This window comes from Buteo buteo, chromosome 6 (assembly GCF_964188355.1).
Source record: "Buteo buteo chromosome 6, bButBut1.hap1.1, whole genome shotgun sequence".
Taxonomy (NCBI): domain Eukaryota; kingdom Metazoa; phylum Chordata; class Aves; order Accipitriformes; family Accipitridae; genus Buteo; species Buteo buteo.
In genome coordinates this window covers 34,802,697-34,816,855 of record NC_134176.1, presented here as the reverse complement: position 1 = coordinate 34,816,855, position 14,159 = coordinate 34,802,697, and the positions used below count along the sequence as shown (strand labels likewise).

At 39.5% G+C, this 14,159-nt stretch overlaps 1 protein-coding gene across 4 annotated transcripts in view; it reads left to right on the top strand.

Moving 5' to 3' along the window:
* MEIS2 (Meis homeobox 2) overlaps positions 1-14,159 on the top strand; it is a 174,205-nt gene that overhangs the window by 13,231 nt on the left and 146,815 nt on the right. For all 4 annotated transcript variants that reach the window (XM_075030375.1, XM_075030374.1, XM_075030378.1 and 1 more), the window contains exon 7: positions 3,303-3,417. In XM_075030375.1, the coding sequence (XP_074886476.1) occupies positions 3,303-3,417 (115 nt within the window). The remainder of the gene's footprint in view (positions 1-3,302; positions 3,418-14,159) is intronic.

Genomic DNA, 14,159 nt, shown 5'->3' with positions numbered 1-14,159 from the left:
CTGTACTGATAAAGTGTTTCCAGTGAAGTACACTTTAGACATGTCATTTAGTCCCATTTTTTTGTGAGGACATACATAAAATAACTACTTATGATTAGGCATTTGGCCAAGAAGCTTTTCTTGAGGGATGCAAAGTTGGAAACAGTCTAGGGGAGAAAAAGAGAAGTTCACTGACACATGCAATAATCTTAGTCCAAAGCAAAAGAATGCTGCCTTTTTATGAGGCTGTAAACTCCACCCCTAGAGTTATTTGTCATTTTTTTTTAATATTAAAGCCTAGCTATTTCCCTCCCTTTCAAATTCCTCCAACATTCTCTTGGCGCATCTTGTAAATAGCCCATCTTATTATTTCTGTCCTTCAACAAAATTCTGCCAAATTGCTTCCTCAAGAAAACTGTGTCACAAGAAATACATTGAATTCCCAATCAATACAGTCTGTCTTTCTAAAACGGGATCTACAAACTGAGGTCAAGAACAACTCAGCCTGGTAGAGACAGCAAGTGTTTTCAGCTGCAGGAATTCTTATTCAGTGATCCTTTCCAAATCGTTATGGTTTTGAAACAGAAAGGCCGGTCTAGCTTTTGAAATACTGTATGATAGGTTTTGGATGACATTTGCCTTAAAACATAGCTGAGGTGTTACCAGTTAATTATTGTAATTTTCATATGTGCGATAAGGAGCTCCAACAGCAGCCAGCTTAAGAGAGCCTGCAGTGCATAAAATTAACATAACTCACTGTGTTCCCTGGAAAGTTTAGCCTAGGTGAACATGTTGCAATTATTACATTTTCTAAAAGAAGGTTCCAGCCTGATGTTGTTGGAGGGCTAAACTCATGCTATGCTATTGTTTCTTTCCTTTTTCATGTATTTCTTCTAGCTCTTTATCTGATTACCATCCGGCAAACAGCTGACGCTAAGAGGCTGCAGAGGGCTGAAGAGCTCCTGTCTGCTGTTTGCCTTCAGCTTGAAGCTATTTGAGTGGCTTCCTAACTCAGAGATAAAAAGAGAAGCTCATAGGCACAACTGTGTTTTAATCCAGGCTGTAAAGAAACTTGCTCAGTTTTTGCATTTTATTTCCATCTGAACTTTTTGTTAACCTTATTTTCAACTTTGGGGGGTTTTTGTAATAACATCTGGGCTGCTTGAACTTTCAAGCCTTCTCATCTTTCTTTTTGTGTTTCTTTCCAGCTGATTCTGTAAAACGATGGTAAAATGTTTTTGTTTGTTTGTTTTTTAAATGAAATTCGCGGGGTTTACGGTGCTAATAATGATTTCTGAGACCTAATTAAAACAACAACCTCAATGAGTATAACATACTATTGTTTGGTGGGTTCTTTTTCCTGTTGCGGTTCTGCGTGAGGAAAAGTAGATCAGCCTTCTAGGTTGTGGAGGGGGTGGTGGTTTGGTGCCATCAGTGCTGTCTGTTGCGCTGACAGGTTAGGCAAATCTCAGTTCCCGGCCTGTCTTCTGATTTTACTCATATCTTCCTGCCATGGAACCACGTACGTGGGTGCACGTGTGTGTCTGTGTAAGGTGAAGGGGATTTGGATCCTTCTTACCCTTTGGTCACCTAGGGCTTTATTGGGAACCTTTTGAAGTCATGGGCTCTTCCCTTTGTCTCTGCTGTGATCTGGGTCAGGCCCGTTAGATTTATGTTACTGGGTATTGTAGCAAGCCGTTATTTGGCAGTTCCATTTTGCGTTGCTGTAGAGCATGTGGTACTAATCAGCGCTAGGAGATTACTTTGAGATGTTTCAATATATATTTTGGGACCTGATTCCAATCACACTTACACTGAATTTTACAATGGGTAAATCAGTTGATTTTGTTGAACTTATTCCTACTACACATCAGGGTAGATGAGGTCAGAATCAGTCCTGCTCACAGAATTTATTCAAACTTGTCGCTTGTTGCTTTCAGTATCTCCTCGTGCTTTAATAGTCTGGTGTTATTTCACAATGCAGATTGAAAACACAATCAAACCTAAGAAGCATTATTTTTTTTTTTGAGAGGGTGTTTTTGTTGTTGTTGTTGTTGAATTATTATAATGTGCTTGATTTAAGTTGTCACATACAGGTGACAAGTAATGCAGGTCCAGCCCCTAGTCTGATCTGTTTCATGTGTTCTTGCTCTCCTTTTCTGCCAGAGGAAATTCCATCTCTTGCCTGCCTTCATGTGGTGCTGATAAAGCTCTTCCTGTACAGTAGAATTCCTGTTTTCCTTTAAGCAACAGCAGGGTATTGGGAATGATCAGGAAAGGGGAGGAGGACAGGAGGAGAATACACTCAACAAAGTAGCACTAAACTGTAACATTAAGTTTTCCTCACTTTACAGTTTTAAATAGCAGCTCCTTGCTCCGGGAAAGCCAATACTCAATAAATTAGAAAGCTCACATTAATTAGGTGGCTAAAGTACAGTAGTTGAGGTCTTACTTAGCCAAGTTTGGCAAACTTTGTACGTCTGTCTTCTGCGTTCCCTTTTGTTGTGTTTTATGCATAGTAATGTAGAAAGTATTACATAAAAATCACTATACATGTTATTTTATATAATCACCTGGTGGTTATTCTTGACAATACTTGTAAGCGAACTGTTAGAGTGATACATCTAGAAAGTCTTTTGAAATGTGTCATATCAAGGTGGGGGGGGGGGGTGGTGAGGAAGCATCTTTCCTGGTATATAACATCTTTCAGAGAAAGCTTGCTTTTTCCCCAAAACTTTGCATTTGCTTGAAGTTTTTCCAGCATTCAAATGGGTGAGAGAGAGGGTAGGGTGCGAGGACATGCTCCTCTCCCGTGCATGTTCTCCTCTACTTTTTGAAACAGTTTCCCTCCTCTTCCTCTACCCTCCCGTCTCTAGTCAGTCTGGAAAAACAAAGTGTGGGGAGATAGTTTGCATACCAACTATCCTGACCCTAAGGTGAACACCTAGTATCGCAAACTATGTGGGTTGATGGTGTCCCCCCGCCCCCCTGTATAGCTCATTAAGAAACTTAATTTTTTTTTTCTCCCCTGAAATATTCTTCTGCAGTACTATTCAAACAATTAAATCCAGACAACTCTTTGGAAAGTTTAAAAAAGAAAAAAATCTGTCCTTTATTTTACCAAGTAAATCTTTGTACCTCCTCCGCTTGTCTTTGCTGAAGAATTATTACACTGTGCAAACAGTATCGGTGTTTGGCACATTTCACAAATGCTAATGTGTATACTTTTCCCCTCCTCCCCTCTTCTCCCGGTTTTCTTTCTGTTCTTCATTTGCTATTGGAATGGGAACTGTGGAAAAAATTCCTTGGCATTCTGACACCAGAATCCTTCATCTTGGAGAGACCACGATGATGCAACCTCAACGCACTCGGCAGGCACACCGGGGCCCTCCAGTGGGGGCCACGCTTCCCAGAGCGGAGACAACAGCAGCGAGCAAGGTAAAAGGTCAAACTTTTTCCCTCCGCAAAGTAGGCATGACTAAAATAACTCCAGCTTTTTTTATTATATCAGTACATCTGCCTTAGAGTAAACATGGAGTGGCAGACTTGCAGTATAATCAGCTGTAACTTAGGGAGACGGTATTTCCTTTTTCCTAACCCACTTAGCTGCATTTTATTATTATTTCAAAGTGAAATATCTAATCTTCAAACAAGCTTTGTAATAACAATTGATTAGTTCTGCCAATTCCTTTACAAATTTGGTTATCTACAGTTTATTTTTTTGTGGTGTAAGTAAATATAATGACAGACATACTCTCCAGCTGTGATGCAGTTGTTTGAGCTGGGTTATAGATGGAGAAATTAACCTGTAGTTTTAGCTGGGGAAGAGACTCCTACATGAAGTTATGAAGCTGCTACATTACATAAAGTAGAAGCAAAACCAAACTGGACAGGAAAATGTTTCCTACAATGTTTGCTTGTACAGACTTGTTTCTGCTTCTGAAAATCTGAATTCATAATGGTAAATAGAGATACACCTGAACTGCAAAACCTCTGCTGGATCTATACAGTGAAGCCTTCTCAAGGGTTCAGGAGGTTTGATTATTATTTCAGGGGTTTTTGTTTTATTTCCTACTGCATTGCACCTTCTGTGTGGTCATCTGCATCCATGCTGAGTGAGTGTCAAAGGCTGTCATTCTGACATGATAGTGTTTTACACTTGCTCATTAGAAGTATAAGTGACTCCAGAAGGTATAAGAGTCAAGCCTCTAGTGCTAAAAGTTGGGTAAAGATGGTCTACAGTCACTCTTGGATCTTGATGCAGAATAGATTTTTTTTTTTTTTAAGACCAAAGTTTAAGGTGGGCTCCATTCTTTCTTTTCTTCGTAAACATGGTAAGCCTCAGCTAGTGAGTGAGACCTTGCCTTTGTAATGTCTTATGACATGCTCCCTCCATCTCATGCATCTGCACCATTTTGGCACTGTGTTTCCCCCACATGGGGGTTACACATACCCAACAGAGCCAACTGACAGGTCTGCCATCCAACCAGCCATGTGGAATCCCAAAACTGGAGAGGGGAGCAGCCTTCAGGCTAGCGCTGCCGTGACTAGCCTCGCGCCACGGGCCACTTCCCACTACGATATTTGCCACACTTAGGTGGCAGAGCAGATACGTGACTTCACCTCTCTCACGTGGCCCGTTGCTTGGCACAGAGCTAGATCCCCTCGTCTGTCTCACAATCCGGCGTCGTACCCATTGCCATTCTAGGAACCTGCAAAGTTTGTTTCTGGTAGAGTGGTTTAGGTTTGTCTCCTATTTGTATGAATTGTTTATACATTTGTTATCTTACCGCTGATAGAAAGCAGCCATGGAATAGGGTGTGATCCAACTCCAACGTGAGTCACGCAGGCTTTTTTTCCGTGTGGTTGGATTGGAGCTGTACGAGGCCTGGCGTGAACTATTACAGCTTCAGCAGCTAATGAAAGGGAGAGCTTGACCACTAAGCAGCAAATCCGTGTTATGTCTATTAGCTGGCCATAGACTTTAATGTTGATCAAATGTTTACATTGTATATTGTGGCTAAGATGCTTGGTGTAGCAGATGATCATTTGCATGCTTAAAAATGATTCCTCTGAGTCATCTGCCACAGCGCGTTCCTTCCACCCCTAGGTAAGAAATTTCCTCATGCTCGTATCTCCACTCTGTCCCAGCAACCCCGTAGAAATTAGAAGAGTTTCTTCATCGAGCCATGCTTGATGTAAAGAAATCCCTTGTATTGATATCCAGGGATCTTGCATTTCACTAGTCCCTGATCCCTTGTCACCTAACTCGAGGTGCTTGAGAAATATTGCGAAGTGTAAGAAAAAGTAGTTGATGATAACTACACCAACTTTCTGTTGGAGACTGAGGTTTCTGGTAATATATATGATTTAAACAAACCTGTTACACTCATTTCTGGAGAAGGGGAACAACTGCTGAAGGGCCAAATCAGTCACTAGCACTGCCCAGTCTAGCAGGCTAAAACACCACTAGTATGCTTTCCTTTGTGCTCAGTTGGGCCTTTTAAAGGGAAGCAGTCGTCCAGTGGCAAATCAGCATTCCACTCATCTGCTGGCAGCTGAAAGATGTATGATCCTACAGCAACGACAAAATTCCCATTGGAGACAGCTTTGGATTGCTCTCCCCCTCTCAGCTCTGGGAAAGACTAAAGAGAGGGAGGCCCGTATTGAATTTTCCTTAGGCTTCCTTAAGGGGGGCAGCTTTTACTTTACAACTCCTGAACTGGCAGTGAGTCGGTCCCAGGCAATGCCAAGATGGGTGATGCCCTCTTGAGCTATTCTGGTGCAGTTACTTATTTGGGTCAACCTGGTTTCCCTACAGTTTTGTCAAGACCTTCCACGAATGTTGCTTCAAGTATTCCAGTTCCCCCAACGGATTTCTTGGGAACGGGAGCTCATCAGGGAGTCTTGGGTTACATTAGCAACTTATGGTCTCCTCCACTGATGCCTGGTGGCAGCAGAGATTGATTCAAACTAGACTCAGTCTCTTCTGGCTCTTGGGAGGGCTCTTTCCAGGGGTCTCTGCTTTTGCCTTAAGTCTGTGAAGTGCAGCTTGTGGGTTGTTTTTTTTTTGGGGGGATGGGGGGGTGGAAAGGAGTTAGGTGAGTGGTGACGTTATTTTTGCAGACTTTCTCTGCATGAGGTAGATCTATTTATTGCACAGAAGAATCCATCCGTAATTCTTAAAGTTAGAACCAAACAAAAAAGGTGTAGGCATTTTGTCTGTTTATGGAGGAAAGTCTTTCCACAACGGTGCATCAAAAGGGTTAATCTAGTCAATGCTTGGTATTATTAGAAACATGCAGGCATTGAAAGAGTTAAAGAAAGGGCCTTCAGGCAATAAATGTTGAAAGATTATCCTAATTTTATTAGTGGCGAGTGTCTATGTTGTTCTTAACATGTCACCTCACTTGTTCAACAGAAAACTAAGCTATACAACATATTGATCATCTAGCAAACCGAAGTACTAGTGACCTGTAATCTACCAAGCATTTATTGACTTTACCCCAGTTTAGATCCACAAATGCAGATCAATGCTGTGTAATACCATTTTAGAGATTAGTAATTATGTAGTAGGTCTGATCAACTTTGCCCCTGTCCTGGAAAGACAAAGAGTTAAATATATCCAATAATAAAAATAAAACACTCTAAACATCTTACAAAGGAGAAAAAGAAGAAGCTGATTTAATGGTCTAATGAGGCCATCTTCCAGAGACTTGTTTTGTGTAGGGCTTGCTTTGACCTTTCGCTTTGCTCAGGAGCCCAACGCTTCATTTTTCACATTCTTGCAATTACGTTAACGCTTCAAGCATTTCTGACTCCAAGTCAGCTAGCAACACCAGGCATAACTCAACACTGTGAGTTTTTCTCCTCTCTGTAGATTCATTAACAGGTCACCGGGGTCCCAACTGAAATTTAAAACTGACTGGTTCTGTTGGGTTAGCTGAGTTATAGCAAGGGAGATGGCAGGAAAGGGGCTGAGGGAAGGGGAGGGGAGAGAGAAGACCCTGGGGTTTTAGCCAGGGAATATATGTGTAAAAACCCTAAGTGGAAGATTAAAAGGTGTGTGTAGCTTTATCATCCACCCTTTTCTTTGAAGGGGAAAAAATACATCTGAAAGTCTTCTGGGGTATTGTGTTTTCCTTATTCTTTGTGAAACAAAGTGAAAACAGCCACTGCCTTTACATACAAGGCTAAAAGACTTCTAGAATTCGGCATCAGTTTGTACCACAGTGATGGATATGACGCTCCCAGACTTTAATTCCTATTTAATCTCTTTATGGGATATTTCAAATAATGAATATGGCAGATTATGCATGAAAAGTGGGAAATAAATCTTTTTAAGGTTTAAAAACATGTGGTCTACGGGAAAGCACCAGGGAATGGTTTCAGTTTCATATTTTATGATACCAGGATTGTATACCTGATTTGTCATATTCCTAGCTCAGTCACTCAAAGGGCCTGATCCAGCCAAGTCAGGTGAAGGCTGTGTTTCTTCAGGACCTTTCAGGTAGTTCAGCATCTTTTTAGGATTAGGCCTGGGGTGATAAACTTGACCGTTAAGTGAGAAGCCAGAGACAAGAAACTTCTAGGTTATGCAGCAGTAAAAATATAAATGGGCATCACATCGACTTTGCTTTACCCATGTGAGTAGTTCATCAGTATGTGGTTTTTTTGGTTTGGTGGTTTGTTTTTTTTTTTGATGGAACTACTTGTGCTGAATGAAGATCTGCCCCTTTATAAATAATATCTGAGGCTAATCTCTAGGGCAATATCTTAAAGTAGTTTTGAAACACTTTTGTGACAGCTTGATGTTTGTCCCACAAATTTGTCCACAATAGCTTTCTGTGGCAAAGACTAATCATCTGGTTCAGGGCAAAGTCAACTAAGACATTAGCTGAAATTATGTGTTCATCCCAGGTTACATCTGTGGATTGATGCATGTTGGAAAAAATTAAGTACTATATTTCTTATTCGTTATACGCCATCTTGTAATAATGATGGTATACACATCAAATTTGTTTACAAAACTAGTTGATAATGCCCAGAAGCCTGTCCTAGTATTGAAACTCTACTGAAACTACATAAAGCTTTGAACCAAACTCCAGTAGTCAGAAAAAGGAAAGGGATATGTTGTTGTTAATAATAATAATAATAAAAAACCACAACCCCAAACCCCACATTCATGCGAAGTCTTTGGAAGTTTAATATCCAAAAGCTAATGCTACAAGTTCTTTTTCCTCATTCTGTATGTATAGGTAAGCCTGCTGAGGCTAGTATTCATATTCATCATAAGGATTCAGAATATATTTTTATTCCTTTGTATTTTTACCTATAAAGCTATAGGGTATGGTTTTATTGGAAGAGAGCTGTCTTTTGTAAGAAAGGAAATTCCTAATAGAAAGGCTCAAACATCCAGACTGTGAAAAATCAAACTTGCTAATAAATAATGCTTCACTGGAGATGCATTATTTCAGAAGGCACAGCTCTCATAAAGGTGAACCGTATGAAGTATGAAAAACTCTTAAAGAACAATGACTTTTTTCAGCTGAGGAAGATACAGGAAGAGAGTAGCCCTTATTAATTCATCTTTTCCTTTCAAGTTTGAGGGGCCCGTCCTTGTGTTGATATGTATGAGTAATTCCCATTAATGGTGATGGGAGTTACGCATGTGCACTGACAGAAGAATAGACCCCTTAGTGTTCAAAGCACATGAAATTTACATTTTTTCCATTGCTGTAATTGAGATGTTGACAAATTGGAGAATATTGATGAGCCTTTGTTTTAAGTATTTCTTGCCAAGTTTGCTTTATTTTTTCATGGTTTGAACAATGGTGTGGGTTCAGCAGCGATGAATAATAAGGGTAGAGTAAAGATAACTTTGTATTTCAATATTTTGATGTGCCAATATGAAATAAATTGTCTTAGGCAAATGGAATATGCTGTTTTAATCATTAGCTATGCATGAAAGAAAAATTGATGTTGACATCTTTGCTGTAAAATCGTTGTAATGGGGCCTTCCTTACAATTCATTTTTGTAAAATTCATTTTGTACATTTTGCAGCAATTGAACAATCCCTGCACTGTGAATAGGCAGAATTCCCAGAAATACTGAGACAGTTGGCCCAGTAACTGCTGAGCTCACACTGCACACCACATGCACATTAACCATAATGATGCCAGAACCAGCTTAGCTAAATATAGTCACATTTTAGTATCCTCCCATCCTTTCTTTTCTTTCTGTCTATCGCATGAACAAATACATCTTTTTGCAGTTTTTGTTTGATTGCTGAAGTCAATGAATGTTTATGTCCCTACCCACTCTTCAATAAGTAGCATTCAAATTTCATAGTGAATCTTTGCTTCACTATACAGTTTTCTAATAATCAGGCTGGTGGCAACTCAGCCTGATTCCTCACCTTTTATTAAATTAAAGCTTAGAAGCGGGGTGGGGTGGGGGGTGGGGATTTAAAATACTATACTTGCATTTAAGATTTTCACCTCACTTTTAGCTTTTAATCCACATAGGTGGATTTTATATTTAGGTATAGATAAAAATCTATATATGCATTAGAAAACATTTACTTCCATATTTGAAGTTATGTTGTGCTGGGGTTTCAAATGCAGCCTAGGAAAACTCTGTCAATGGAATGTTTTCATAGTGGCAGTAATCTCTTTAAAATAACCCTAAATACAATATGACAGATGCCATCTGGAATAATCTTTTGCTAGTTGCTTTCAACTTTTATTTTTTCCTACAGCTAAGTTCATCTAAAACTGGTCACTTACTGTTATGGTAAACATAGTGAACTCTTTCCTCCCTTTTGCACGTGAAGGTTCAGTGAAAATAACTAAACAATTTTACTTAAGATATTGTTACTGTTGAGAGGTTTGCCTCTGACTTCATGTTTCTGGGTGTTTTTAAATATATGTACATGTATATGTGTGTATGTATATATTTATATATTTGTGTTTCAAAATGAAAAAGGTAGGATTCCCCCTTAGGCCATTCTTTCCATCTCAGATCATACTCAGCCTAACCCAATTTGCCTCCAAACGTTAGATAACATCCCATTTGCTAAATTATAATTGTATGTTTATTACAATATTAATGGCTTCATAATGCAACACATTCAAACATACAGTAGCAAATGCTTGAATGTCTTCCTGTGTTGTTACAGACTGACTAATTTCTTCCTATATATACCAACTTATTTGAAAGATCTAGTGTTGGAATCTCTGGATTTTTTTTTTTAACTTAGTCGTGTAAAGGGATGTCTCCTGATGCCTGTTAGAGTTTAATTTAGAGTAGTAATTAAACTTGAATACTGCCTCATAAACAAAAGATAAACAATAAACCAGCCACGTTCCCTGCTGTTTCATAGCTTTCTTTCCCAGATGTTTTAGCCTGATAATTTTTACATAGTGAACTACCTAGCATGGAGTGCTATGGACAGAGGTCAAAGCCTGGTTCTTTGCAATGGGTTTTTAAAAACTTTTTATTAATGAAATACTACAGAATTTTCCTTTGTGTAGCTGATAAAATTGTCAGATACTGAAGGACACTCATTAATTGACTTTTTAATTCTCTCTCTTGTTTAACAAGATGGCACTAATTTAAAAAAAAAAAAAAAAACAAAAAAACACAAAAAAAACCCAAACCACAAACTTTCTTTTAACTGTTGATGGCCAAGGAATGTCGCTATTTCTTAATATCAGAGTGCCCGGACAGTACGTTGGAATCCTCTGTGTCATCCTTAAAAAATAAAAATGCCCTCGCAGGAGCTGCTCTCTCCGCGTTGATCCTAAGCAACTAAGGAAGTGTTCACAGTGGAAGGCCTTTAATTTTTCAAACTGCTCCTCAGGCTGCCGGAGCTTGTGTGTCCATCTCTGGACTGCTCCTCTGTCAGCCATGATCTTTCTAATTGCCAGGTACTGGTAGGCCGTTCAGCTGCAGAAGCCATGTTATTTTCACTGGGTGGGGTAATTACTGAAAGCTGAGAATAGCTGCACTAAAGACACAGGGATACTTTCATGATCCCATTAGCATAAGAGAGGGTAAATTATTCATGCCAAGTGAGGATTCTATGGGGAAAAGTATAGTTAATGCACATAGTTTTTAAATGTATCCCTTTCTGCTCTGAGACTAAATTCTTGTTGGATTCAGTTCTCAGACATTTACGGGAAAGCTCTAGTGGCATGTTAGACGCAGTTCATCTCTCTCTGTTTGCAGCGCTCTCAATAGAGACCATCTGGCAAAGATCCAAAAGGTGATTAAACAAAATGATCAGCTCTTGTTGCTGTGTTACATGTCCAATACTCTGGATTAAAAAACATGACCCACAACAGTCAGCTAACATAATTTTTTTTTTCCCTCTTTCCCCTTCCCCTGTAAGAATTCAGATGGTCCACAAATGTCTATGCCATCTTTGTGTCCTTATGGCCCATAATCATGAACAGGTTGTGCAAATGGCTCTTTCTGTAACACGGTCTGTTCCAGCAGCATAGAAACATTTCATATTAATTGGGTCAGTCTAATGTTCATAATGACATGGGGAAAAATTACCCAAATGTGTTCTTATAGTAAACACTTAAAATGTGCCTTTCTCCTATTAGAAAGTGAAATTTGACATCAGGCTCATGTGGCTGATTTATTTTTTAAGACGGAAGAAAATCAAAGCATGACGCTGTCATCTGCTGAAAATAGTTTAAAGCTCCTTCTAACCAAACAAAAAAAAAAAGGGGGGGGGGAGAAATGAGCTGTGGTTTAACACCACAATCAGGAATGAATTTACAGTGCTATTCAGAAGAGTACTCCCTTATCATAAACAAGCTGATAATCACACTGAATCTAACTCCCAATTAGCTCTTTCTTTGCTCACAGAGATCAGCGTACATGTCCTCCTTAAGCCGTGATATGTTGCTGTTGAGTCAGACAGAACATTTGTATACCTTATGTCATATTCAGAATTTAAGGATTAACGCTATATATTTACCCGAACCCCCAGCTAATCAGCAAGGTAATTTTTCAAACCAATCACTTCAATGCCTGAGTTAAGGTAAAAATGCCAAGACTGCGAATAGGGGACATATGTATCTTATCTTTTGGGGGTTGCACCAAATGCCAAGTACTAGCGTAAATTCAACAGAAACCAGACATTGTTGGAAAGTAATTAAAGAAATATTGAAATTAAACCTACCATATGAGTGAAATATTTGTAGGCCCACTTGGTTGCATGCATAACAATTTGCATGGAATTGAACAGTATTTCTTTCTCTTTTACTTTTTGAGTTGCGCTTTGTTGAACGCGACAGAGGAATCACCTCTGTGTATTCTTCAGACATAGGGTCGGAGGGATCTTCTTCACGCTGAGGATGTTTACAGTCCAAAATCAGTAGGTTTACTTAGAGGAGAAATGTATTTTAAAAAAAAAAAGGGAGAGAGAAAAGTTAAAGCCTCCAAACCTATGGCAAGAGAAATCAAATTCCATTTTTGAAAGCTTAAAAGATCCACAGAGGCTGTCAGCTCTCCTTACTGTGCGAGGCGAAAGCAGCAGGTAAAAGGCGCGGACGCGGCCGGAGCGCTGGTGGGGGGAGGCCAGGCTCCCCCAGCGCCAGTGCAGCCTGGCAGATGAAAGGGACCCACATAGCCTTGGGGGGCTTCAGGCTATTACAGGGCAACTCATGCTCTGTTATCATGCTGATTTTCAATTGATTTTTGGCTGTACAGTACTTGTTGAAGGCCCTCTAGAGCATCAAACACTGCATTATGGCACTACACATTGTAATACGCGGGCCTTTTGTCTTACTGCCTTTACTTCGCCTGCAAAGAGGAGAGCTATAGCCACTCTGTCATGGCTCCAGCTTCTGAGCAGCTTTTATATCTGGGGAAGTAGAACAGGTGAAGGAGATTTGACAGCTGTCTTTACTTGGCTCTTAAGGTGATTTGACGCATCGGTTTGTAGTTCTGAATTTTCAAACCAATCTGGTTTTGAAGTACTGTAAAACACTGCTTTTAATTTATAAAATTACTTCTTATTTAAGCGACTGATCGCAGGGTACTAATAAGCCCAGGTCTGGTGTCTAAACATACTTTCTTCTTTCTCAAACTTGTATGATTCCTTTAAGTAACTGGTACTAGAGGTTGTGAAAGTTGGAGCTGAGGTTGTGCAAAGATTTCTATAGGCTGAAGTGAGTAATTTCTCTTTTCTACCTTCTCCTTTCTTTGCTTAACCTATTGTATCACTCAGGTATGTTTTTCATTCGCTGAAAAATCAAGCCATCTATGTGGATTTTTAAAATCAGATGAGTGTCTGTATATTTAGGATGTCATCTTCAAGTAAATGCTTACCATTTTAGCCAGTGGTTTCTACCGGCTTGTATAAGTCTGTGCAGGCAGTAGAAGATGTAAATGAGTATTTTAAAATGTTTACAAGAATAAAAATGTACATGTGAAAACACACGTAGAGACTTTAGGCTTGCAACTTTTTAGTGTTATAGGAACTATAAGAAAGCGGTATAGTTGTAGGGATAGGCTGATACCAGGAAACAGTGACGGCCATCTTAACTACCCTGCTAGCTGCAGGCACGATCCAAATAACAAGTTCGGTCACTGGGAAGACATCTGTTATTTTGGTGGCCTGCCTGTAACTCCTCAGTTTGTTGCCATGAAGTAAGGATATGGCTGTCTACCCAGGAGCAACTAAGTGCAGGACTGAATCCAATAGGACCTTGAGTAAGTTACGTGCCCTCTCTGACGCACGTTCTTCCCCGTCTGTACAATGGGCACAAGAATACTTAGATGTTGCATGGATGTTATGAAATGGTCATCTGTTGTCAGTGAATTGCTCTGGTATTCCAGGAATGCAGGGTTATGTAGAAAATTCAAGTGCATTCTTGTATTGGCCTCCCTGAATTTCATAAAAGCAGCACTGGATATACTGCATTTGTAAATTGTATTGCTTATTTTAACACTTCCCCTTTTCATCAAAGGTGAAAAAAGGTGAATGAAATAGCCCTGATCTTTAACTTCATATTGTCTTTAATTAATAAGACATATAAAATGAGCAATAAAAGATAACATGGATCACATCACCAGTTCTTTAGTGATATTTGCATTAAGACGAGAAGTCTAAAGTGGTTTGCAATGTTTAAAAAATTATTGTATCGCTATATATGTG